Source organism: Chiroxiphia lanceolata, chromosome 4 (assembly GCF_009829145.1).
Source record: "Chiroxiphia lanceolata isolate bChiLan1 chromosome 4, bChiLan1.pri, whole genome shotgun sequence".
Taxonomy (NCBI): Eukaryota; Metazoa; Chordata; class Aves; order Passeriformes; family Pipridae; genus Chiroxiphia; species Chiroxiphia lanceolata.
In genome coordinates, this window is record NC_045640.1 from 46,835,437 (window position 1) to 46,860,533 (window position 25,097).

The 25,097-nt window shown below is 43.3% G+C and overlaps 1 protein-coding gene across 10 annotated transcripts in view; it reads right to left on the reverse strand.

Moving 5' to 3' along the window:
• Nucleotides 1-261: 261 nt before the first annotated feature.
• Nucleotides 262-25,097, reverse strand: part of EPHA5 (EPH receptor A5) — a 202,123-nt gene continuing 177,287 nt past the window's right edge. For 7 of the 10 annotated variants that reach the window (XM_032685835.1, XM_032685834.1, XM_032685832.1 and 4 more), the window contains 6 exons: nt 24,078-24,139; nt 23,071-23,280; nt 21,088-21,237; nt 16,359-16,552; nt 11,273-11,428; nt 262-3,077 (listed from right to left, as the gene is read on the reverse strand). In XM_032685835.1, coding sequence (XP_032541726.1) covers nt 2,972-3,077; nt 11,273-11,428; nt 16,359-16,552; nt 21,088-21,237; nt 23,071-23,280; nt 24,078-24,139 — 878 coding nt within the window. In that variant the 3' untranslated portion in view covers nt 262-2,971. Of the gene's footprint in view, nt 3,078-5,047; nt 7,590-11,268; nt 11,429-16,358; nt 16,553-21,087; nt 21,238-23,070; nt 23,281-24,077; nt 24,140-25,097 lie in introns of those variants that run through there. The other 3 variants (XM_032685829.1, XM_032685828.1, XM_032685833.1) reach the window with 2 other exon arrangements.

The following is a 25,097-nucleotide window of genomic DNA, read 5'->3' on the forward strand; positions in this document are numbered from 1 at the left end:
AGCCCTTTCCAAGAGCATAACCAGCAAAATGTTACTGTCATCTTGGTCTGCTGCACCCCAATACCTATGATCATGCCCAACATTTGGAGTACTTGTACTTCTTGGACGGGAACCGAAAACCTCCATTGTCTCGGGAATTGACTCATGAATGTAGAAGCTGTAACTTTTAGACACTACTCATTAAAACACCATTTTGTTTTACTTTTGGCTCCAAGACAAAGTCTATTATATAGAGATCTGTAGCAAAAACAGTTCTTGAAATAAATAGAAAAGGTTATTTATTTATTTATTGGAGGAAGCGAGAAGAGGTGCCCTATTTACAAATGCAGTCTGGCTTAAGAACAGTTTTGTTTTCCACTGGTTCCTCATTTTGAAGGTTATTTCAGCATCTGGTATGCATCCCAGTCATATAAATGATTGAAAGGGGATTTTGCTGTTAAAAGCCCAGGAAAAAAGACCAAACCCAACTCCTCCCACAGAGCCAACAGGTAAGGAATGAGATGATGGGCAGAAAGTGCTGCATATTTGCTAATAGCATCTTGGTGCCGCCAATGGATGCAGGCAAATAAACGATTCCTCATGATGAAATGAGTTGTTTCTGTCTTCCCACAGGTTATTTTCCCAAGCGTTGCAGGCAGGGAGGCACAAATAATCCCAAGACTGTTCTGCTGACAGCTCTAATAATCTTATTTATTATATGACAAATCTCTTTTCCGTGCTGCAATTGTTATGTCTTGATACCCCCTTCCTCTTTTGTGGTCTGGTGGCTGCTAAAATGAAACAACAGGATGAGAAATCACACCATCAAGATTCGTTAGACCTTGCCATGGCTCCTCTCCCTCCTATTTCTCCCAATTGCTGAGGAACTCAGCAGTAGCTTGCAGAGGAGGAGGAAACCATTTCAGAACAGGCAAATATTGCCTAAAGAAGCCCTGCTGAAAGCAAGCAAAGCCCTGCTGCTAAGAAAAAACCACATTCAGCTCTCTTTTCCTAGACATTTCCCTTTTCTTTAGAAAACGTTCTTTGTATCAAATCTTATCCAAAGGCTTGGGGGAAATGGAAAAAAGACTTTGAAACAGCTGAAGGTGTCTTGCAACTCCTGCTTCTGCAAGACACGAAGGACACAGGCCTCTTTTCAGCACTGTATGAGCTCCTTGGGCTTTTCTCTGCAGCACTGGGGACAAAGGGAGCTACAGCAACTCAGTACATTGATGTTATTGCCAAGGAAGGATGCCACAAGATGCAACCCAACATCTAAGGAAGCAATACATCTACAGAAACAGCAAAAACTTCGCATCCGTTGAGCTGCTTTAAAATTTTTACCAAAGTCTTCACAAAATAAAAGCCCAACTTATGAAAATGAAATTAATCTAATCTACAATAAAAGGAGAAGGACAGCCTTAAACTGTTTCTTGATGTGATTCCCAAGGGATCAGTTTGCCCTCAGGTCCCTCTGAAAATAGGAGCCGTGGGCATTAATGGACACATTGAACCTCAGCTACAACCTAGTGCTGATCCGAGCCATGCTAACCCCAGACGAATGGGATCTCCTTGCCCTCAGGATGCCATCACTGTGACCATGTTGGGCTGCTCTGCTCTTACCTCCCCTCTGTGCTCTGCCCCAAAATGACCAGGTCCATAGCCAAACTGAAAATGCATGGAGAGACAACCTGGGACAGCACAGCTCCAAAAATAATCCCACCTCCAGTGTGGAAGAAATACTACAAAATCTCCATGCTGGATTAACACGGGTTCCTTTCGACACTGCGATCCAGGACTTAACCCCCATCATGAGTAGAAGAACAGCAAAATTCCTTCCTTCCAGCTAAAACCATCTCATACTTTCTCTCCTGGGCTCTGGCTGCACTGGGTGACAGCTACCGGGCTAAAATGCTGGTACAGAGGCAATCCCACACTATCTTTGGCCAGGACACAGGAAAATTGATGCCATGTTGTTGCTGGAGGCCACCAAGAACCAGAACTTTTCTTCTGGATGTCCCCAGCCCATGGTGGGAAGGAAGAGGGGGGCAACATCTTTTATTTAAGCAGACTCCTTCTACCTCATATATGCAATCAAAACTTCTGAAGGTGTTATATGTTGCTCAAACGAAACAGCAGCAAAAATACAAAGCATAGGGGTAACAAAAAAGGGAGACAAAACAAAGTGAAAGAGGGGAAAAAAAGAATAAACCAAGGAAAGAGCCCCAATCTTGTACCTGATGCATAGCAAACTGTACAGTATATACATCTTCATCACACATTATCCTCCTTGAAGAGCAAACAAAAAAAACTTGGTAAGACAGAGGAAAGAAAAAAAAATATACACCCTGTATTGTATTTGCCATGGAGCAAGCAACATGTTTATATGCTAGTCTCTATAACTTAATGCTGTGTAACAGCATTTTTTTTCTTTAAATTTACAAAACAAAATATCTATTGAGAAATAATCTAATATTGCTCTTCAATACACTTCTGTAGACAAGTAAGACTTGAAGTTAAACTTCAGCAAACTGCAGCTATTGGGAGCCCATGAATGGCTACAAAAATCTTCTGCTCAAGTCAGTCCTTGGAAGTATTACCATGTGCTGCTGTAATTCAGTATATAAAGGTGCTATATATATACATATATATATGTACCTCCCATGTACAACAATGTGTGGTGGGGAGGCTTGTTGTTATCACCATCGAAGCTTAAGAGACTGGTTAACCTCACGTACAGCAGATTCATTTCCATGTTCCATGCATCTTACATTGACTTCATGAAAATGAGGACACAAACAGGAAGAAAAGGAAAACTTTAGTCAAACACTGCTTTAGAAACGCTGCATCAGAAGCCAATGTCCTTCAGGTGTAGGAACCACTGAATTTCCCTTTTTATCTTTTCTTGAGTTTTTTTTAGTCAAAATAAATCTCAGGGCTAGTGTACAAAGTGCAGGACCGACCCACTTGAGGAAGCAACTTTAGAACCGAGTTACAATGGCACCATCCCATTCACCAACTGGACCTTCATTTCTTGAAGGCTGTTCATTATCTTCTTCTGGTGACCAACAAGTGTCACTCCCAGGCGCCTCAAATCCCTGTGGGAGAAAGCAGACGTTGGTTCCATGGACCTCTCAGGCACACGCTGCCACGCACACCACGCTCTGCATACGCTGAGGCTGCTGCCAGCGCCTACCCGTCACCATTGGCAGCTCCCGAAGCCAAGTTTAGTTGGCAAGTTTTATTTTCCCCATTTGTAAAAAAATTTTTTTATGGCTGACAGCATCTCAGAGAGGTGACGTGATTTGAACGAGATCACCTCACTGTCCAAGGAGAAAGGCCGGACAGCAAAGTGTCAGCATCATCTTTGGCCAAGGATTCTGCTAGGCGTGAAAAGTCCTATTTCCAAGAGAAAAGTCATGTAAGAAAGCCTGTGTTGCAGTATCCTCTTCTCATGGGAGAGGTTGGTATTTGATCTCAGGTACGAGCAGTAAGAAGTGAGGTCAATCCATGGTTCCTTTCTCTTCAGATAAGGCAAAGCCAAAAAAATACAAATGGCAAAAGCTTCAAGCATGGTCACCAGCCTGATGACCCCCTAAAGTCAACAGGAATTGGCAAAAGCTCCCCTCTGGGTTTTTGCAAATCTTCCCATAAACCCACATTTCATTTTTTTGCTTTGGGTGAATTCTATAAGCCAAAGGCATTTGTGTTGAGTCTGCCTACTGGACTGCCTTTGCAGGAAAGCTGTAAAACAAGCTAGCTTATGTAAAATGCAGAATCAGAAGGAAAGTTTCTTTTCTCATGAACTCAGCCCTCTAAAATTTAGGTGTATAGTTGAAGGCAATCACCAAGATTCACGTGAATGGTGTGAAAGAGGCACCTCCAGGGGACAATTTATTCCATCCAAAGACAGGAGTGGGACAAGTTGTCTCCTAGAGATACTACAGCAGGACCTTGGGTAATTAGATTCAATGACACATCTAAAGCCAAGTAAGGTCATCAGTTATGGCAGAGTATAATTGCATAGATTTCTTACTAGATGGAGAAGTGTTAACAAAGACATTGTAGGAATGAAAGCTCAGAAGAAACATCAAGACAATTGTGCATGTGTTTCCAGCACAAAACACAGAAATTGCTAGAGAAGCAGTTTGACTTATAGGAGACATGGTGTTTTGTCTGAAGACTTCCAAAAGAGAAATATCAGCCCTTTGCTTTCTACTTCCAGACTGGACTGAATAAAGGATGTTTCAAAGTCAGGCCTTACTGTCCTGCCAATACACTCACGAATCCTAGACTGTTGACACACTGTGGGCAAGTCTTTTAGGACAAAGCTCTCCACTGAAAGCCAATGAGACCTGACCTCCTTGAATATGCAGCTGTTTTTTGGAAACCATGCTGGCACATTCATGCAAAGGCTGGGGATCACCAGCAACACCTGGGAGCCCAACCATCCCCTGAGACATATTGCAAATGTAGCCTACAGTTCACAGCATGGCTGTGTGCTGGACTGCGGGTGTACATGTGTAGTGGCCACCAAAATATTTTCATGCAACGCATGAGCTGCCCATGGAGGTGTACGTCTCTCAGCAGCTTAACATTCTGGACAGAAACTCCTGTACAAGAACAACCAACCATCCATGTCCAAAAATTCACAGATGAACATTGCTTTGAATAAAAAGCAATCCTGAGTGAAGGCTAATACATTAACACATAAACTAGTTGAAGCCAAAAGCTAGATCTGTTGTTCTCCAAGGACTGTCATGTTTTCAGCTTTTTGATTTGGAAAATATCAGATTTTTTGCTTCAGGCTAAACACATAATTTCATTATTGTATCCTTTTTCAGCAGTGCATCTCAACAATGCAAAAGGAAATCACAATCTAAGGGGCGCGGAGCAAAGCAGGTCAATGAGACACATCAGCAGTGCTCCTTACCTGGCAAAGAAAAGGCTGCAGCACCTGTAAAAGGTCTCTACCTTCTCAGGGGGACATGCTTTCATTTCTTCCTCCACTGATTTATGAAACTAGTTCAACAAGCCATCTTAATAATGAAGGAAAATGAAGTAATGCTATTGTTACATGCAATTTATTTTATGTACACAGCACAGTTGGAAGTTCACACCAAAGATAAAAAAAAAACCAACAAAAAATCCCAACAAACCCAAAAACCAACACAGTATAGGACCTGATTTTTAAAAGAGCCAACATCCATATTCCTCCTGCTGAGTGCTGCTCTGCTGGCACTTTTTGAAAATTCAGCTTTGTTTTTCAGGTATCTAAAATGCAAGATGAGCTCTTTTGAAAATCCAGTACCATGTACTTCAGAGATGTATATTTCTGATACTCTTGCATGTTATGCTGAAAAAAACAGCCTGAAACCTTGAGAAAGGCATGTATGTCTTCACATTTCACACACAGCCCCATCAGTCTAATAAGAAACTGCCTACTCACTACAAAGCCTTTTTCCCCCCTCATATAGTATCCCCTTAACTCAATATCCTTGAGGATTGCCTCATTGATTTACAAGAGGGAAAGAAGAAAGAAAGAGTTTCTGGTTTCAATCCATTAGCTGCTCACCAGGGGATCCAGTCTATTTTTTTTTTGAATATCAAATCCTCTCGAATGTGAAGCCACCAGCCAAAGGCACGGGGACTCCTCAGAGAGGCGAAAAGCAGTACCATGGTGTCTTTCACCTCTGCACAGATGAACCAGAAGACAAAGCTCCTGAGCCAGATGCTCACCTAGTATAAAATCAGCAGCTTTATTCAAAAGCCACCTTGCGCATAGCAAAGACAACAACAAAACTTTCAAAAAACTGCCCAGAGAACATAGGAGCTTTAATTCCCATTTTTAAGCATGACTTACAGGACATTGCACCCTCCTGTGCATCCAGTGCTGAAGGACTTGAAGCAGCATAAGGCAGAAGTCAATTTTAAACAGAATTGGGTGAGCAAACCAGCTTGTTTGGGGACAAAAACCTCCCAGCAACTTCTGTACCAAAGGGCTGCAAAATAGCTGTTCTCAAGCTCCAGCCCAGAGCTCTCTGGCTCATGTTACTGCAGCCAAGTGGTAATTTCACTGGGCTCAGCTCTGCAGAGGGAGAAAAGGCACAGCTAAGACCCGTGGGCAAACAACACTTGCAATCAGGATGCAGGCTGCACCTTGCTGTGGGAGTGACCCAAACCCCTGGTTTTGTGTGTGCTGCTGCAGCAGAGATAACGTGCACCCATGTGCTGTGTGGCCTCCCTGCTTCAAAATACTTGACCTCCCCAGCCATGAGACAACTTTTATTCTTATTTTAGGGAGAAAATCTCCCCTTTTCATTTCTTTCAGTCACATTGGGCTGAAAATGAAACCAAACAGGAATTCGAATCCCTTGTCAACACAGTACTAAAAGGCTGATCTAAGGTGACCAAGAAGCCAAGGAAATAAAGGGGAAAACTGGTGTGGGCTCATCCCAAACAGCCTGTATACAGCTGCACGCATGCTGCTCCCTTACCACAGCCTTACACAGAAGTCCAGCTGCAACGTGACAGTGACAACACGGTATCCCCTTCCCTGCAATATCCTCCATTTGCACGGGTTAAATTCACAGTCTCCATGTTGTAAGAAATATATTTAAAACATTTTATTTACAAATAGAACTACTTGTACACCATGGACCAGTTTGCCAAACATAGCGTAGACTAGGACTGGATTTCCACATAAAACACAACCCCCTCACCAGCCGGTTAGTCATGCAAGAAAAAGGGACAGGTTCCTGAATGATCTCCATGGCTGGCAGCCATCAACCTATCATAGATGTTTTGTATTTCATCTCCCATCCAGGCCAGATTTCACCACTCTTCTGAGCCTGGTATTACTACAATTGCTCATGCAGACTGGGACTACTCATGGAGTTAGTGAGTTGTCAGTTTGAATGGGGGGGGAAACAAGAAGAACCTCAAAGACCTTCAGACGATGCTAAAGAGAGAGGAATCCACTTGCTAGGGACTATTGCATGAAATGAGGAACTTAAAAAAATTGTTTTAAGAGTTCATCTGCTCTTATTCATAATTCCCATTCTACTTGATTACAAGATGAGAATTTGTTCAGAAGCAGACACAGCATCACAATCTCAGGACTGAGATTTCAGGTTAAGAATAAGCATCTAGAGCAGGTGAACTCTTAAATGCTCTTCATTCAGTATAACGTTTAATAAATAATTTATTTTATTTTAGAAGAAAAAATATATACAATGCAAAGCAACACAGCACATATTATTACAAATATTCAGAGCTCTTCATCTAATAACAAACAACAGGGTGTCCTGAGATTCAGTGAGTACAGATCTTTCAAAAGATGAAAATATGTAGTCCACATGGTTAGTAATTGGTCCAGTCAAGGATCAGACTGAAACTCATGTCATGGATCTATCTATTCTTGAGTATTGTCCTTGTAAAGTTATTCTTGCAGTGGATTGAAAGAGCTCCAGACACACTCAAAGTCACTAGGTGGTCCACAAGTTTAAAGAGCAGGTCTGGTCCACTGGAAAGGTTCCCTTCAAGTCTGATATCCAGTTGGAAAGAGGGGGTGGAGGGTGAGGCTCCACTTTTCACAAGGTGATTCATCCCTTTGCAAGAATTAGAGCTAAATGTAGAAATCACTCTTTGTTTGAACACATACATTTTCAGGTCTTTGCTTAAGCAGGCAGAGCTTAGGACTTGGGGCGATATTCATCAGTTTTTAATCTTTTGCTTTCAGAAATTTGTCACTAATACTACTCTTCTCTGAAATAAATGCACCAAGCTGTTAGTCTGAAAGAATCGGGGTGGTAATCAGGATTTTGCTTTGCATGACAGGAGAGGGAGGATTAAAAAAAAAAAAAAAGCTGAACATCTACTATCTCAACCCTATCTCAATCACGTCCTGTAAAGAAGCCATAAGCTGGGCACCCACAGTCACCAGTCCTGTGAGTGTTTTGGCCAACCCCTCCTACAGCACCAGTAATTTTTTTTTTTTCAGTAGATTTTAGGAATTCTTTACATTCATAATATTTTTTTCTCCTGCCTTTTCTGGCAGCAATTATCCAGTTCTCCTTTCTCCGTCTAATTTCTACATCTGTCTCCTACACAGTTTGAATTTGGTGAAGATCATTTTGGATGGTATTTGAAGGCAACTTCTTAAATTGTAAAGATTGTTTTACTGATGTCATTTGGGGAAAGCAAGCTTCTTTCAGATGTTCAGATCATCTTTTTACCTGATCCCCCCAAGTCCCAGCTCTGGAATATACAGAACAGTTGCCTGTATTAAAAATGACAAGGAACATTTAACCTGAATTCTCCTTTGCAGAGTACAAAATGTTTTGTTGTTCCCTTTTACAGGGAGAAAAAAATATTAAAACCTCCAGAAAACTAAAACCACCAGTATATCAACCTTTTAAGAACTTTGCTTATTCTGTTTATTTTCTGGGGAATCCATGAGAGTCTCAGCTGAGCACATTAGGAGCCATTTTTCTCCCTTACTTTGTTTTTTAAGGGCAATCTGCCAGTTTACATCAATCTGAGCATGTGGTTCAGGCCTTCAATATGTGACGCTTTCCCTCTTTAGCCACTCTAATGGTTTCTCTTTTAATAGCTGAGAATCTGGTCTTTTGTCTTGTTTTACTACATCTGAGAGGGATGAGAGAAGTTTTGATTTGGATGGCTAGTTGGCTTTTTAATTAGTCTTCCACTGTTTTCTCTAAAATAGATCTGAGTGGGGTCAAGCCTTCTTGTTAAGCCACCACTGCAACACAAAGGTATGTGGGCTGAGAGAGAGAAGAACCAAGCAAGCATCTCTGCAAGCACCTCTGTCCACAGGTAGCTGGAGTGGGGACAGGGAATTTATTTACTGGCATGGATAACTAACTAGCTCGAATTAGTTTCAACCTTTTTTTCAGTTTCAACTAAAATGCAAGATGGATCCATGAAAAGCTTCCTTTCAGTTTATAAAAACTCAAACAACTAAAATCCTGAAGCTCCCTAGGCCCCCAGGCATCAGCTCCTTTGCACTGCTCTGCTGCTGTAAAAGCCCAGAAGAAAGCTGAAGCTGAGCAGCTCAGACATGTCTCCACTGGGGTGAGTAGGATGACACTTGTGCTATAGAGAACATACTGGGACCTGGTGAGGGGGCCTTAGAGAAGCTTTGCAGCTGGAGGTCAGAGCATCTCTGGCAGCTATTATTTCATTGAAGACTTCAGACCAACTTGCCTTTCTGGCTAGAACTGTACAGATAATGGGTTCCTTAGTTCACTGCCGATTAGAACAACCATTTTGAAACACATTTTGGGGAGCCTGAAAAGATCCTGGGGGATATTTTTGAAATTTCTGGAATACCAAAGAGTAAACACAGGGAAATAGTTGAGTTTTAAAGTCAAATTAAGAGAAAATTTCATATCTGAAATTGAGGAATTGGGAGGTTAGGAATAGTTTTGTCAGCAGGATGGAAAGCTAAGACTGTGTCAGCACAGAGGGATGGTAAGACTGTTTGAAGTTACATGAGTAACTTCTAATTTGCTGTCAAAAATGCCCACTAACTTGGGCTTAAACTCAACACTTTCTCTGATCCAAACCAAAGCATTTCACTTTTGAGCATTTCATTTAGAGCTCTTGAAATTACATAAAATTCTAAAGAGGAACAAACTAGAAACCTAGTTTTCTTTTCTGACATGGCTAATTCAGCTAAACAGCAATAAATATGTGATGTAACAACAATAAATCTGTGATATATTTTAGACAATCTGTATTTTCTACCAGAATTTGCTCTGGTTATAAGAATGAGGTGGTATAGTGGACGAGAACGCTCCTTTTCTCTTAAATTACTGCTTCATCCTATCCCTCTTCTTCCCATTCAACTACTAAGTATTGCTGCTGTGTGGGCATCCTGGGGATGGTCCTCTTCCTTGGTTAACATTTGTAGATTACCAATCTAAACTGTGGAGTCCTCAAAAGCCAAAGTAACGTGGCATTTAATCACAGGACTAGGCTGGGAAGCAACATGTAAGAATCTCAGGAACTCAAAAAAGGATCTAGGTAGAAATCCATGCACCCTGACTTCCCAGACAGTTGCTAGAGAGGATTTCATCCCTAGCTCGGGGTTTTCATGTAAACGCCTGAAGAAAGACTGGATGAGTCCGGGTGTAAGGGGCAAATACTGACAACATGAGTGAAGCAAATAAAATTAGTGTGAGAGCAGATATGTTCCTGCACTCCCTCCATGTATGTAATGTGAAACTGAACTCCACAGAGATATTACCAACCTGCATCACAGGCAAAGGACCTCCTATGCTGTACAGTGAGCTCCACAGCAAGCCCTGTGGCAGACAGGAGGGAATGCTGCAGTTCTGTGGGGTGTGGGGATTTTTCTTGTTTTACTCTTAACCCTCGGTGCCAATTCTGTATGTGCACTGGTAATTTGCATGTGGTCAGAGGAGATGCAACCTTCTCCCAAGCAGCGCGGAGCATAATTCTTCCCATTCTGCCCTAATGCCTGCAGTAAACTAAGCTCAAATTAACCCAGCTAGAAAGGCAGGCTTAGAGGTGAGTTTGAGAAAGCGGCAGGCAGTAGGAGAAAAATCTGGCATAATTACACAAGGAAGTCAGGCAGTTAAAGGTTGAGCATAACAAATTATCAGCCCCAAGGCATTTAGCAAGTAATTTTAGTGCTGTTGCCCCATCTGCAGTCATACTCACGTGCAAAAAACAAGGGCACATGCAGAAGAAAGAGTCTCAGCCATGAAGTCTGTCCCCTAGAGCTGTAGGTTTGCTGATGCTCTTCCATTGGCATTGGCTGTATCTATTTCTGTTACTGTTGAATACTATTTCCACGCCTTACTGGGCTTGACTGTCCACTTGGTTACATCCAGATCAACCGTGAAACCAGCTAATCTGGTGTGAAGCTGGTATATCTCAGCAGGGACTCTAGCACCTATACATTTACTAGAAGGGTGGGGATTTTATTTGTTGGTAACCCCAAATAATCAACTGCTATTATGTTGAGAGGATGGCCTGGCAATTACTCAAAATCATGCATTAATATTTGTGAGTAAAAGAGCCAGAGTGCTGGCTGCCAATGTAGTGACTGTAAGTTTTAGTCTTGCCTGCACTTGTCATCATCAATAGAGGTGTTACATGAGAAACTGTAGACTGCAAACAAAGGGTAATATTTTCCCTTTCTGCAGTCTCATCCCTGCATATTTTTGAATGGTTTGTCTTCGCCCCCCCTTCCCCTTGCAATTCCAAAAAATGAGGTGAAAATGATCTGAGCACTACTTACTCTAGGGTCACCTGAGCCACTGCATCCATTGAACTGTATCCATTCTCCATGAAGATCTCTGTGTATCGGCCCATTTTGATGGCTTCCAGCCACTCACCCACTGACCTGTAGGCACCACTCCCAACTGGACTGTGCTCCACCAACAGATTTGATACTCTAAAGACAAGCAAAAACAAAGAAGCAAACAGAATCAGTATCGAGATGTACACAACATGACTCAAGTTACTTGTATTTTTATATGGTAAAGATGATTCTCTTGTTCCATTTTTAGTGGTTGCTGCAGCCTAAATCCTCTCAGCAGGCTTGTTATGCAATGTATCAAACACACCACTTCACCTGTAACTTCACTCACTTTTCAGTTAGTTCCTGTCATTTCTGGTCCTACCAAAAGCAGAAAAAGGACGGAAGATTGCTGGGGTCCATCAGTGATGGTCATTTTTCAAGCAACACCCCTAAGGGCACAGGAACAGGCAATTCCCAAATGTCAGAAGTCAAGCAGACAAGGCAGAAGGCCAGATTGGTTGAGCATCAATCTCCTTTGGAGCTAAGGCAAAAAAGGAAGGTGTATGCCAAGTGGAAGCAAGGTCAGGTGACGTGGGAAGAATAGAGATTCTGCTTGCCACCGTAGGGAGAAAATTCATATGGTCAAAGCTCAGCTGGAGTTGAAGCTGGCCAGAAATGTAGGGGACAATAAAAAGAGTTCAAATATATTAATGGCAACTGGCAGTATAGAAATAACATCAGACCACTACAGGATGAGGATGGTCACCTCACAAACAGGGACAGAGGCAAGGCAGAGGTGTTTAATGCATTCTTTGCCTCTGTCTTCAGCACGGATGACAGACCAAGGGGATCTCAGTGCCCTGAGCTGGAGGACCATGACTGCGAGAATGATCAACTCCCAGTCGACCCTGAAATTGTGCGGGATCTGCTGCTCCAGCTGGATCCCTCCAAATGTATGGGGTCTGATGAGATTCATGCAAGAATCCTCAAAGAGCTGGCTGATGTAATTGTAAAACCTCTCTCAATGATTTTTGAGCAGTCTTGGGAATCTGAAGAGGTCCCAGCTGACTCAAAGTTGGTAAACGTTGTTCCAATTTTCAAAAAGGGCAAGAAGGAGGACCCTGGAATATGTGGGCCTGTCAGTCTCACTTCAGTGTCTGGTAAAGTTATGGAGAAGATTATTCTGGGAGGTATTGAAAAACACCTGAAAGACAACACTGTCACTGGTCACAGCCAGCACAGTTTCATGAGACAAAAGTCCTGCTTATCAAACCTGATTTCCTTTTATAACAAGGTAACCCACCTAGCTGATCGAGGGAAGACAGTTGAGGTGGTCTTTTTGGATTTCAGTAAAGCTTTTGATACTGTCTTTCACAGTAGCCTTCTGGACAAAATGTCCAGCATACCTGGATAAACACATCATGTGGTGGGTGAACAATTGGCTCAGGGGTCCGAGCACTAAGGGTAATACTGAATGGGGTTACATCAGGCTGGCATCTGGTCACTAGTGGACTGGTCACCTAGGGATCCATCTTAGGCCCAGTGCTCTTCAACATCTTCATGAATGACTTGGACGTAGGACTGGAAGGGATACTAAGCGAGTTTTCAGATGACACAAAACTGGGAGGAGCTGTTGACTCCCTTAAAGGCAGGGAGGCTTTGCAGAGAGATCTTGACAAATTAGAGGACTGGGCAATCACCAACCATATGAAGTTCAACAAGGGGAAGTGCTGGATTCTACACCTGGGATGGGGCAACCCTGGATGTACATAGAGACTGGCAAATGAGATGCTGGAGAGCAGTGCTGAGGAAAGGGACCTGGGGGTCCTGGTTGAGTCATTGTGCCCTGGCAGCCAGGAGGGCCAACCATGTCCTAGGGCATCAGGCAAAGCATTGCTAGCTGGTTGAGGGAGGGGATTGTTCTACTCTGTTCTGCTCTGCAGTGGGGCGGCTTTGCCTTGAATATTGTGTGCAGTTTTGCGCATCACAATATAAGAAAGATATTCAGCTACTGGAGAGTGTCCAAAGGAGGGCAACAAAGACGGCTGAGGAGAACAGGTATGAGGAGCAGCTGAGGTTACTTGCACTGTTCAGCCTGAAGAAGAGGAGACTGAGGGGAGACCCCATTGCAGTCTACAACTTCCTCGTGAGGGGAAGAAGAGGGGCAGGCACTCATCTCTTCTCTGTGGTGACCAGTGACAGGACCTGAAGCAAAGGCCTGAAGTTGTGTCAGGGGAGGTTTAGGTTGGATATTAGGAAAAGGTTCTTCATCCAGAGGATGGTTGGGTGCTGGAACAGGCTCCCCAGAGAAGTGGTCACAGCACCAAGCCTGACAGAGTTCAACAAACATTTGGACAATACTCTTGGGCACATGGTGTGACTCTTGGGGGTGGTCCTGTGCAGAGTCAGGAGTTGGACTCGATGATCCTTGTGGGTCTGTTCCAACTCAGCATATTCCGTAATTCTGTGATCCCTGCTACAAGCAGGCTCCCCAGTCACTCTTAATTCAAAGTCTTCAGTTTCACTCCTCCTGCTCTGTTTTCTTCCTCTGCCTTTAGAGCTCATAATTAACTTAAGGCAGCCCAGAGCCTGGAAGCTGAAACCCAAATTACATTTCCTGGCAGTGTCCATCAATGGTAGGCTGCTGTTAACACTTCAGAGGCTGCTCCTGCACAGTCACGTGGGAGTTTCAGATGCAGACAACATCCAGCGAGCCCTGCAGAGAGCAGCAATGCTCCAACCATGCTCCAGCCCTGAAACCAGAGGTAAACTGCTCCCTCACTCCAGACCTCGCCATGGCAATTGCTACCTGCTCAGTTATGCCATGCACGGAAGAAGCAATTCAGGCAAATAATAACCCTTCAACGTAGCAGAAGCATCGATAGAGTACCTAGCACAAGTGACTCGTGCCACGGACAGGTCCACCACCCTACTAATGATGTGCAGAGAACAGAGAGAGCTTGTCCAAGGTCAGCCAGGAAAGAAACCAGATTTGCCGCCCGCTTTGTAAAGCGGGACATACAGCTAACATAAGCCTAGTGTGAAGACTATTATCCACAGGTAAAAAAAACATTTTCTGGATCAGCCTCTGATGGTATTACATTTATAAGACTTTCAACTAGAAGGGGAGCTGGGATATTATATTATTACAGCACTTCAGGAATCTTCATATATTTTATGAGCACATTAGTATTATTTGTTTACTTAATAGCAATGCTGAAGGGTCCAATAAAATGTGAATACTTGCAGTACCAGGAACATAATGGCTTCCCATAACATTTTATACACATGAGAAATTCAAAACTCCTAAGTAATCATAATGAGAAGTGGATTTTCATCACTAATGTCAGGAGGTACCTACTGATATGCACATGCTGTAATGTAGAGAGTGACTTCCTCCCTTATTTGCATTAATGAGAATTTCCATAAAGAACACATTACATATATAAAAAAATACTTTACAGCTGCTCTACGTTGAAATTATGATTCATTTTGAATACTATGTTCTGGGCACAGCAATCTATGAGTACGGAAATACAGCCCCAAAGCCTGGCTGCTCAGGTGCTCCATCCATATCAAAAATACTCACAGCAGCTCTGAAAGGCAGAGGATTGGAATTGCAGGGACCTGTTCATGGAATAAAACATCAGCAAAATGCTTAGCAGCTCAAGGAAATGGTTTGCTGCCTACTCTCCCCTTTTCTGGCATATCAGTTTGGTATAAAAGAGTGCATGAGCCACTGCATAACAGGCCTGGAAAATAACTGTTCTGAACTGAAAATAAAAGAAAAATATCATATATTTTATGCTATCATAAACCTCTTCCTGCAGGTTTGCTGGCACTGACATTACATCTAATTGCTAATAAGAGTAATTTCTTCTTCAGACAGTAAATGATGCATGTAAAATAGCCCGAGGAATCAGATCCATCTTGTATTTAAAAATTAACAGAGATTTCAGGTTCTTCTCTTTTAGTGCATGAAATGCCAAATGTGGGGACGTGCCACTGTGGAGATGCCCAGCTGCAACAGGTGAAATGGGCCACATGTAGCAGTGCAAGACCCACTTGGAAGGTGTGAAGACAAATGACTATAAGCTCACAATAGTATATCTGTTTTGGTCCACACCACCAGTCTAACCTCAACTTATTTCCCTCATACCTGTCCTAGGAAAACAACATATCTTTTTTTTCCCTTCTCTGAGAATAAGTCTTTCTGAAGGGCCTTATCCAGTGTTAATTAGGGGAGCTCCACTGCCACCAGTGAAGCATCAGTAATATACGTATTCATTACTCCTTCATGACCTTGCAAGGGACTGAGTGATTAGCAACACTGATGGCTCACAGAAAAAGCCTGTCCAAGACTCCAGTATGGTGGAGAAGCCAGTACTAAAACTCACTAAAAAATATTTAGCTCTTTTTCCCCAAGTGCAGCTTTATTTCTCGACTGTGCTTACCTTACTTGTAGTTGTGCAGCTATTCAGATTCATGTTTAAATGCAAACTGGCTGCTCTATTTATTTAATGTGGTTTTAGCGAAGTGTTTGAGTGTGTTGGAAACCACAAAGATCCTCTCATGATTACCAAGTCTCTCACAACTCTTAGTGGTGGCTAGCACGCCTGGGAGTAGTTGTGAAAGGATGTACCTGGACATCTCTGAGCTTTGCACATCCAAAAAGTTTAGATAAGAGATACTCTTAATTTTTATTACCAAAATAAAGTCAACAGGCAGACAATTTGAGCAGCATTTACTTCATGCACTCAAGTCTTGCTGTCTCTAACCTTGGAGTAGAGCACAGGTAGCTTAAGACCTATAAATACTGCTGAAACTCCTGTTTCTAAAAGACAGACCACAGAAACTTTCTTTGTCGCAGCAGCATTGCATTTAGAGTAAGTGAACTGCTCACCTGGCTGCTGACTGCAATAGAAAAAGTTGATTTGAGAAAACTCTCCCGGACATAATGAAGCTGGAGGAACATCCACCCACAGATGCACACAGGCTAAATAATCAGAGAGAATTCAACCCCAGAGGTGGGTATTCAGACAAGGAGCTTCATCTGAGAAATGGTTCTGGCTTGCGTTTGTACCTGCTCGATGCATTAACCAACGTCTTCAAGCTGCTTGGGTTACGGATGAGCTTGTCCAACATGCTGACAATTTCGTCAAACTTGGGCCTGCTGTTGCGGTCTTTCTGCCAGCAGTCGAGCATTAGTTGGTAAAGAGCAGCAGGGCAGTCCATGGGACTTGGCAGGCGATAGCCTTCCTCCACAGCTTTAATCACCTACGGTAGACAAAACACAAGGCTTTTCTTCCTCTTGCCTTTTTCCCAAATGCAACTTGACTTAAATACAGAAATTTGGAACCAGCAATAGACTCATGTAGAATCCTGCCACACCCCAATTCTGCGCATAAAAGGCAAGCCCACTGAACCCTCTATCTTTCATATTTTCTATGGGATGTTGAATAACTCAATTTTTGGTCACTGCAAAGTAAATCTAGAAAGCCAAGGCACTGCTGCAACCAGGGGGCCAGATTGTCAGGTCGTACTTGTTCAAAGCTCAGTTGCAGTCGATAGGTTATATGGCAGGAAACTCTTGGAGCCTATGCTAAGTCCACAAAAAGCAACCTACAGGGTTTTCTGGCATCTTCATGGAGTGCACTGATTTTGTTTATTCAGATGTTGGTTTCTTTTTAAATGAAAAGGCATGTGCTAGACCACAAATTTGTATTACAGTAATAAACGTCTGACTGTATTTCAAAAGAGACTTTGAATGCTAATTGATGGATGGATTCAAGGCAGAGGCAGAACAACCATCTCATATATCATTCAATACTGTCTGGGTCTAGTCATCTCTCAGTGTGGCTACATTTCTGCCAGGAATTTAAAATGTCAGCCCAAGAGTATGTAAATTAAAACCAGGGGAGTTGTTGCACTGATTTCAAATACAAACCATCTATGGTTTTATATCTAAAACAAGTGGTATGCACATGTGCTGCCTGCCCTCTTGAAACGCAGAAATGAATAATTGAGGGCAGAATTGAAGAAAGTGACTTGTTTTCCCCAGTTCGGGGCAGATTTACAGCAGGGCTCCAAGCCCAGCAGTTCCCATTTTGAACCATGACAATTTTCAGGAGAATGCAGCTCACATTTCAAGCCACAAGGGTCTGCGTCTGTGCCAAGAGAGTTCCAGCAGCCCATCTTCACACCCTCTACTCCCAAGACTCCTTGACCAAAAGAGGGTGGAAGCAGATATTTGCTATGTGGAAAACCACAGTGCTTCACTGTGGGACTCCAAGAACTGAATGCCACAGATGACATTCATTCTAGGCACCGTCTCATGATTTGAAAACATCCTGTGTTTAAAAAGAAGGCTAAGGGGTTAGGATGGAAGTTGTTTGCGTGATCTTTAGACCTAGATGAGCAGTACAGGAAGAGCTGCATCAGGCTGGCATTGCATTTCAGAAGGCTCCAAAATTCAGGATGGCATGAATTGCTTTCGAATTGTTCTCCATCACAGAGCTTTTTGTTAAGTGAAAGAGTCCTAGGAATGAGCCAGGCTGGCTGAGCAGCAGTAGCAGGAACCTCAAACTCCCTAAGGATGTACGCAGTAGAGAGGCAGTTAGGCAAGGCTTTATGATCTCCTCCAAGGGTAGCGAGCACATCTGAAGATCTCGGCCACAATGTATGCAGTCTTTGTGCACCCATCTAAGATTTCATCTGTCAGTGGAGCAGTTGCACCACTCTCCACCCAACCTACACTTGCAAGACAATCTCTTTGAAGATCTGGCTGTTGCTCCCAGCATCAAAACCCAGCCCTACCACAGTATGCTATCTGCACTGTCTGTTCTTCACATCATGCTTTTCAGCTGGTCCCTGATTCCAAATTTGCAGCTGCCCTATAAAAAAAGCCTTGGCGTGGCACAGCCATGAGAATATTATTTGCTGTGTCCATGTGTGTATTTATAACAGTAATGGATCCCCCTCCAGCTGTAGCAGAAAGCAAATAGTGTCAAGACAGGGAGCAGACCATCTGGCACCAGCTCAGAATATCTGAACTACATCTGCAGTGGGGTTATGCGTGTTTGATATTCCTGGCAGTAACAGCACAATCAATAGTGTTAACTCAATTTACAGGATGTCGTTCATCCTGGCCATACAATGTAAATGGTATCAAAACACTGTGAGGAGCTAGGACACTGAAATACCCTCCTGCATCCGAAGGTACCCTCTGAGTTCTAGCAAGAAGACGAGCAAAAGAATGAAACAAAAAAGACCAAGTCACTTGCAGTCAACACAATGCTTAGAAAATGAGAAAATGGCACATTTGCTGTTCCATTCATTGGTGTGTACTGCTTAGTAAGACTTGAGGAGCTAAAATTTGCACCTAAGGAGGCATTTTTGTCCCTCTTCCTCTTCTGGACAAGCATTACTCACTTATGGATTGGGATATCTGAACCGGCTGTTTGTGAGAGGACATTTGGGATAGTCCATTCCAGTAAACCAAAGCAACACTTTTAGCTCTGTGTTTCATAAATCCACCACTCCGAATACTATAAAGCAACCACTGTGATCATTTATCTTAGCAACCTGTGCAACACGGGTCACGAAATTCCTCTCAACAATTCCTACATCAAAGCTTTATCTTGTGGTCAAACCAAAGCATATTTTTAGAGGGCCATCCAGAGAACAGTATGACTTTAAAATGTGGTTTGTGGCCTTTGCAGTAACAACACTGCTACCCTCTTGCGCTGCACCTCCTTTAAAGCAATCCATCTGTAACATGGTGAGAATAATTTTTCTCATCATCAATTCTGCTTGCAAATGATGTGCTTTAATTACAAGCCACGCAACAAGAAACTCTGGTGCAACGGAGTCCAAAACTCATGTGACCCCTTGGTCCTCTGCACAAAAGCCAATGCTGTATCTAATACTACCGAATCTTCTCTCAACACAAGCAGGGAGGAAAGAAGTAGAGGAGATGAAAGAGGAAGGCAAAATTTGCAGGAGGAACATGCCCTAGCCCTGAATTAAGGTCCGAGGCCACCATCATCCAGGCACTTGCCATCTGCACATAGGCAGAGGCAAGTAACACACAGAGGTTACACAAGCAAAGCTTGAGCAGGAACTGATGCTCATAAATATCTCACCAGTCCTCTGCTTTCTGCTTTCACACCAGGCAAGTGTGAAATTCACTCTATGCCCCACAGTGTATGGAGGCATTTGGGTTTTTTGAAACAGTTCTGCAAAGTGTGGATGTTCATATGTTATGATCCAGACAAGGGACTCCCCTGGCCATGGAGCATTATTTCACTGGCACCAGCCTTAATCTTAGCCTGGCATTTACTGAACAACATCTGTGCCATGCCAGTGCATCAGCACTAAAGATAGTTACAGTGCTCAGTGTGAGTCAAAAAGCTTGGCTCTCAAGTGCTGCATTCTCTGTACAGACTATGGAAGAAAGTCTCTGTATTTGATTGAGATAGATCCCTGTGTAGACACATACTGCTTTACCAAACTTCCTGCAAATGTGACAGCCTCAGCAATGCAGAAGCTGTGGGGCATTCACGCCAAACAACGTGCTCAGGTGGCATGACCGTCTCAAAGGTACCACCCGCTTCCATGCCTGGACTCAAAGTGAGATGAGACAGCAGCTCAGCATGACAGGTAGTAACATCCACTGATGGCAAAGGCTTGCAAAGAAAATGCAGGAGATGCAGAATGCTCAGCCAGAGCCTTTGCTGCCAGCGAAACGGCAGAAAGGCATGGCAATAGGGATGTTGCTTAAAAAAAGAAGAAAGGATAAAACATCAGATGATGTGATCAGAGGAAACCCATGGCGAAAACCCATCCAGAGGTAGGATCTCCACAGGCAGCAGGGCTGCCCCGCATACCTCATGGTGAATCCGACCTCATGCGTTAGTTGGCATCCTCAGAGACCTTCACTGTCATGGTTCTTGGAGATGTGAAAAGGAAGGAGGGGCCTAGAAAATCTGGCAACCCCAGGCTTAAGTTTTTTACCCTTGGACAAGAACAGATTTTGATAGTGAGCTCGGGGTAGAAGGTAGCCCTGAAGTAGGAACAAGACATCCTTGTTCCCAGCCAGGCTGGGATTGGAGCTGAAGTCAGACAGGAGACAGTGTCCCCAGGCATGTCCCTGTTTGGAGATGCTTCAGAGGGTGGCCTTCAGGTCAGAAGCTCAAGGGGGCAATGGAACCTCGGAGCAAGGGGACACTACTTGAAGGGTAGTGTACAAATGAATCATAAGAGCTTTTGTTAGCACAAACTTACAAGATGTTCACAACAGGAGCAAAACTACTCTCTTGAGATCAGCAATGCATGAACAACCAAGATGCAGCTCTGTGGACTGCTGTCACTAGATCAAATCACCCAGCTTTTGTGCATGGCAACAAAGCCCTTACCACGACTCCCTTGAGTTGCTGCTTTACATGGCAGCAGGGGTTTGAACACACAATTGAAATGCTGCCAGTTTATCAGCTTCTATTCCCTGGCAGGCCTTTGTCATTAAGCAGAGGAGGGACAGGCTCCAGCTCTAACAACATTAGTGAAGCTCCAGCAGTCTGCTGGGGGAAGCAGGCTTGCCTCTGTGCAGACACATTTCCCTCTGTGCACAGCCTGTTCTGGGTTGCTGCAAAAAAATGAAGCATCAAATGGGAGGATCATTTCTGTCTGGCATGGGGGAGCAAAGCCATTTTTACAGTAGCTGTCCTCATCTTGTCCCCACTCTGCCTCTCTGATTGCAGAATGAATGCTGAGCCTCAAAGTCCCATCACACAGCAACTCTCACACATGCTTACATCTTGGTTTGTCATTTCCCAGTAAGGCCTCTCGCCGTAGGACATCACCTCCCACATTACAATGCCATAGCTCCAGACGTCGCTGGCCGATGTGAATTTGCGGAAGGCAATTGCTTCAGGTGCTGTCCATCGGATGGGGATCTTCCCTCCCTAAATGGAAAAGAAATGGAAAAAACCCACAAAAAACAGATTGCAGAGGAGGGCAGAGAACATGCAAAAGAAGACGAAACAGCTCTCCTCAGAGCACCAAGGGATGTTATTTTCTCTCTGGAAAGAGACATCGAATTTTAAAGTAAATCTGTTTGACAGCATGGGGCCCCTTTCCACATTATCTCAGCCCATAAGCATTTGTAGGCTGCCTACTAATTGGCTGTCCTGAAGGTTTGTTGTTTGAATGTTGTTTGAATGCTGGGACATGTATAGGATCAACATCTCAATTATGTTGCACGGGTTGGTAAGGGAATACAGTTCCTCCATTTCTGAGAGCGAGCGGGGGAGGAACAGACAGCTCTGAAGCCAAGGAAGACTTTGATCTAACGAGGGCTTCATGCAAATTGCTGCGGAAGTAATGCCTTTTTTTTTTTTTTTAAATGCAGTCCCAATCCTGCAGAGGGATCTGTGTAGGCACAGAAATCTGTGTGTGCAAAGACCAGACTGCTTAGCCTCTGCTGTGGGACTGAAAATGATGCCACAGCTGTCAAATGTGCTTTGCTGTTTCCTTTTCCCCTTTCTATCATTTTAGAAATCAAACTTCAGACCAGCTCTGAGAAGGAACAGGGGAGGGAAAGGAAAGGGGATTTTGGACTAAGGAATACTTTTCTCATTGGGTTTAAAGAGTTGTCTACCATGATTTATTAAAAAAATATTTACTGTGAAGTCCCTTCCTCTTACTGTTGAGCTAAATATTGCAAGGTCTCCCTGAATGACCCCTCACAGTGTTCGTTATCGGAAAAATAACAGGGTTTGGAACACGCTTCCAAAGCAACTTTTACGAAGTCTCTTCTTCCAATAATTATTCACAGCCTTATCAGGGCATGCCTTAAGTGAGGGGCCAGATTCTCAGCAGTGCCAATTAGCACATGGCAGCACACTGCAGCTACAGCAGGGCTGGCCGAGAGCCCTCCAGCCTGCAGGGAAGTGCTAGTCCAGCTGTGCATTGAGTCCCATTGCGGGGCTGTGACTGCCAAGAGCTGAAAGACCTTTCCCAGATCTCTGCAGGAACTGGCAATGTGACTTAAGAGAGCTCCCACCACCCGCAAAACAATACCCTTGGAAAAACACGCTAATAGGACACATCCAGGTGTGCCAATCACTGCCATTAATATTGGAGGCTCTCTCCAAGTCTGTGCTGCTGAGGATGGGTCCTGTCCACTCCCCCTCTTCAGTGCTGGGGCCATGTGGCCTCGCAATAGGATAGGTGGGCTGATGTCCTGAAATGATTGACCGAGGATGAACAGGGGCAGAGCACTGAGGCTGGAGAAGCTCTCTCGGGTTGGGAGAAATTACCCTCAAATTACTCAGGGTAACACTGGGGGTAATGTGCATTATTTGCAATGTTCATTCATTACACACTTACCAACATTTTAAAACAGTCAAATTATTCCGAAGATCATGGCTTACATCTCCACATGGGTACCTGAGCAAAGCAATTGCTCTTTCCTCCCTTTAGTATTCACCAAAGAGGTCAGAGTAGAGCTGGAAGCATGGCAACTTTGCAAAGCCTGCTATTTGACTCGTGTACTCATCCTGAACTTGAAAGTTATTAATGAAGTTCTGCCTTATTTGGCTATCCCCACTACAAATTTAAGGCTTTTGCAAAAATAATCTGATAACAATTAACTGTTAACATCAGATCAAACCCTCATGCACAGTTTAGAGGTCCTGGATTTATAGAAACCTCTTTGCTACAGAGCCTGAACACTAAAATGTGGCAGGGAATAAGGTTTTCTTGATCTCAATCCGAACTAAATCCTCCTAACTCACCCTGGTTGTGTATGCTGCTTCAGGGTCATCTTCTAGGACTCTGGAGAGGCCGAAGTCTGACACCTTGCAGACTAGGTTACTGTTGATCAGGATATTCCTGGCGGCCAGATCCCTGTGTACATAACCCATGTCAGACAGGTACTTCATTCCTGATGCAATGCCTCGTAGCATCCCAACCAGCTGAATGACTGTGAACTGCCCATCATTCTTCTGCAAAAGGAAGGAGACATTTGATGAGTTGAGAGTCTCTGCACCCTCAGGATTGTGTGTGCATGAATAAAAATGCAAAGGGAAGTCTCCAGGGAAGAAAATCAGGAAAATTAATAATTCATTACTTCCACGCTCTGACCACGAAGCTTTTCTAAGTTTCACTGTTTAGATTAGGATCTCTAGAGACAAAGCTAAGGAAATGTAGTTCTTTTAACTGGAGATCAAGGAGCAAGCTGTTTCCACTGGTGACTGATAAAGAGACTGTGACTGGGAGTGAACACTTGTAGCTGTGCGTATAAGGGAATCAGGATGGGTTGTTTCTCAGCCAGCCCAACTGAATGGTATCGAATTGCAAAATCCTACCTGTAAAATATTCACATGTGAATATTTGGGGGTAGGGGCTCTTCCTCATGTTGTCACATTGCATTTCTAACCACTTCCCCTGTCTTCCCTTTTCTAGCTCTTGCGTTTCATGGAAAAACTCTGTCAAGTTTGCCATGATGCGGTGTGGATGTGCTCTTGAAACATCAAATTTTTCAGGAGAAGTTAATAATTTCCATGCAGGCAACTGCCTTCTAAAATAAACATAATATCCTCCAATTTATTCTTGTCTGTTTGTATCAATGCATGCACCAGGTCCTTCATGATGCTGTGTAAATGTAGATCAAACAGATGACTGAGTTACTCCTCCCTCCAGACAGCACCACTACCCAGCAAACATTTTCATTGATATTAACCCTCTGTAAACAACCCAAACCTTAACCAAGGTCCCTCTGGAAAAAGAATCTAAGTATTACCTTTAAAAATGTATCCAGAGAACCATTCTCCATATATTCAGTCACTATCATTACTGGTTTGCCTGGAAAAAAAAAAGTGCACGAGTTTGTAAGCAATTTATTTAAAAAACATGAAAATACAGAAGTCTTTTCATAGTGCATCTGCATGTGAATATACAGGTATGCAACAGTAAATCTACACCAAGATACTGCTGTCCCAGCAAGAGGACAAGTGTTTTTTCCCAGAATATATATAGAAGTAGGGGAATTGAGGAGGAGGGGATGAAAAAGTAATCCCATATTGTTAGAGGTACCAAGCCCTAGAGCGTTTAGATGATGACTGAGTAAGAGGTTGCAAGCTGAACCCAGGCAACCCTCTTCTCAGCTTCACCAACAAGCTGAAAGCTTGCAGAGGCCAAATTGCACGCAGCAACCTCTTTGGACTCCTCCCTAGAGCTTTAACACCCTGAAGTAACAACAGGAGCCCAAAAGGAGCAACCAGGATGACCTGAAGCTCGAGCTTGGTAGCCACCAAAATCAAGAACAGGAAAGGATGGGATTACATCCCTTCGAATTCAAGTAATCCCATGTGACTACCCTTGTAAACACAACTGGAAGTAAGAAAAGGAATATTTATGTTGCAGAACAAAAGCTAGTTAAGTATGGAATGAGTGCAAGTGGAAATCAAAGTTCTTAACAAAAGATCTGGTCTCCTATTGTTGACAGGAATAATAATGTTTTTCCAAATCTGTTTGATTAATTTTCATGCCCGAGTCATTTTAATGGTAATTATATATAGTTTTTCCTCAGTTTTTATATCTAATTTCTCGCTAGCTTGCCACAATGGCATAGCAATAATTAATGTGGTGCGCTCCATTCCTTGTAAATTCAATGAAATCTTATAAGAACACGTAAATTATTTTTTATTTAAATCAATTTCCATTAGCTAGCAAGAAGCACAGACAAAAAGGAGCTGCCAATTATTTGTAAAGTGCATTATAAATATCTTTCATAGAAATGATCAACGAGAGCTGCTGTGTG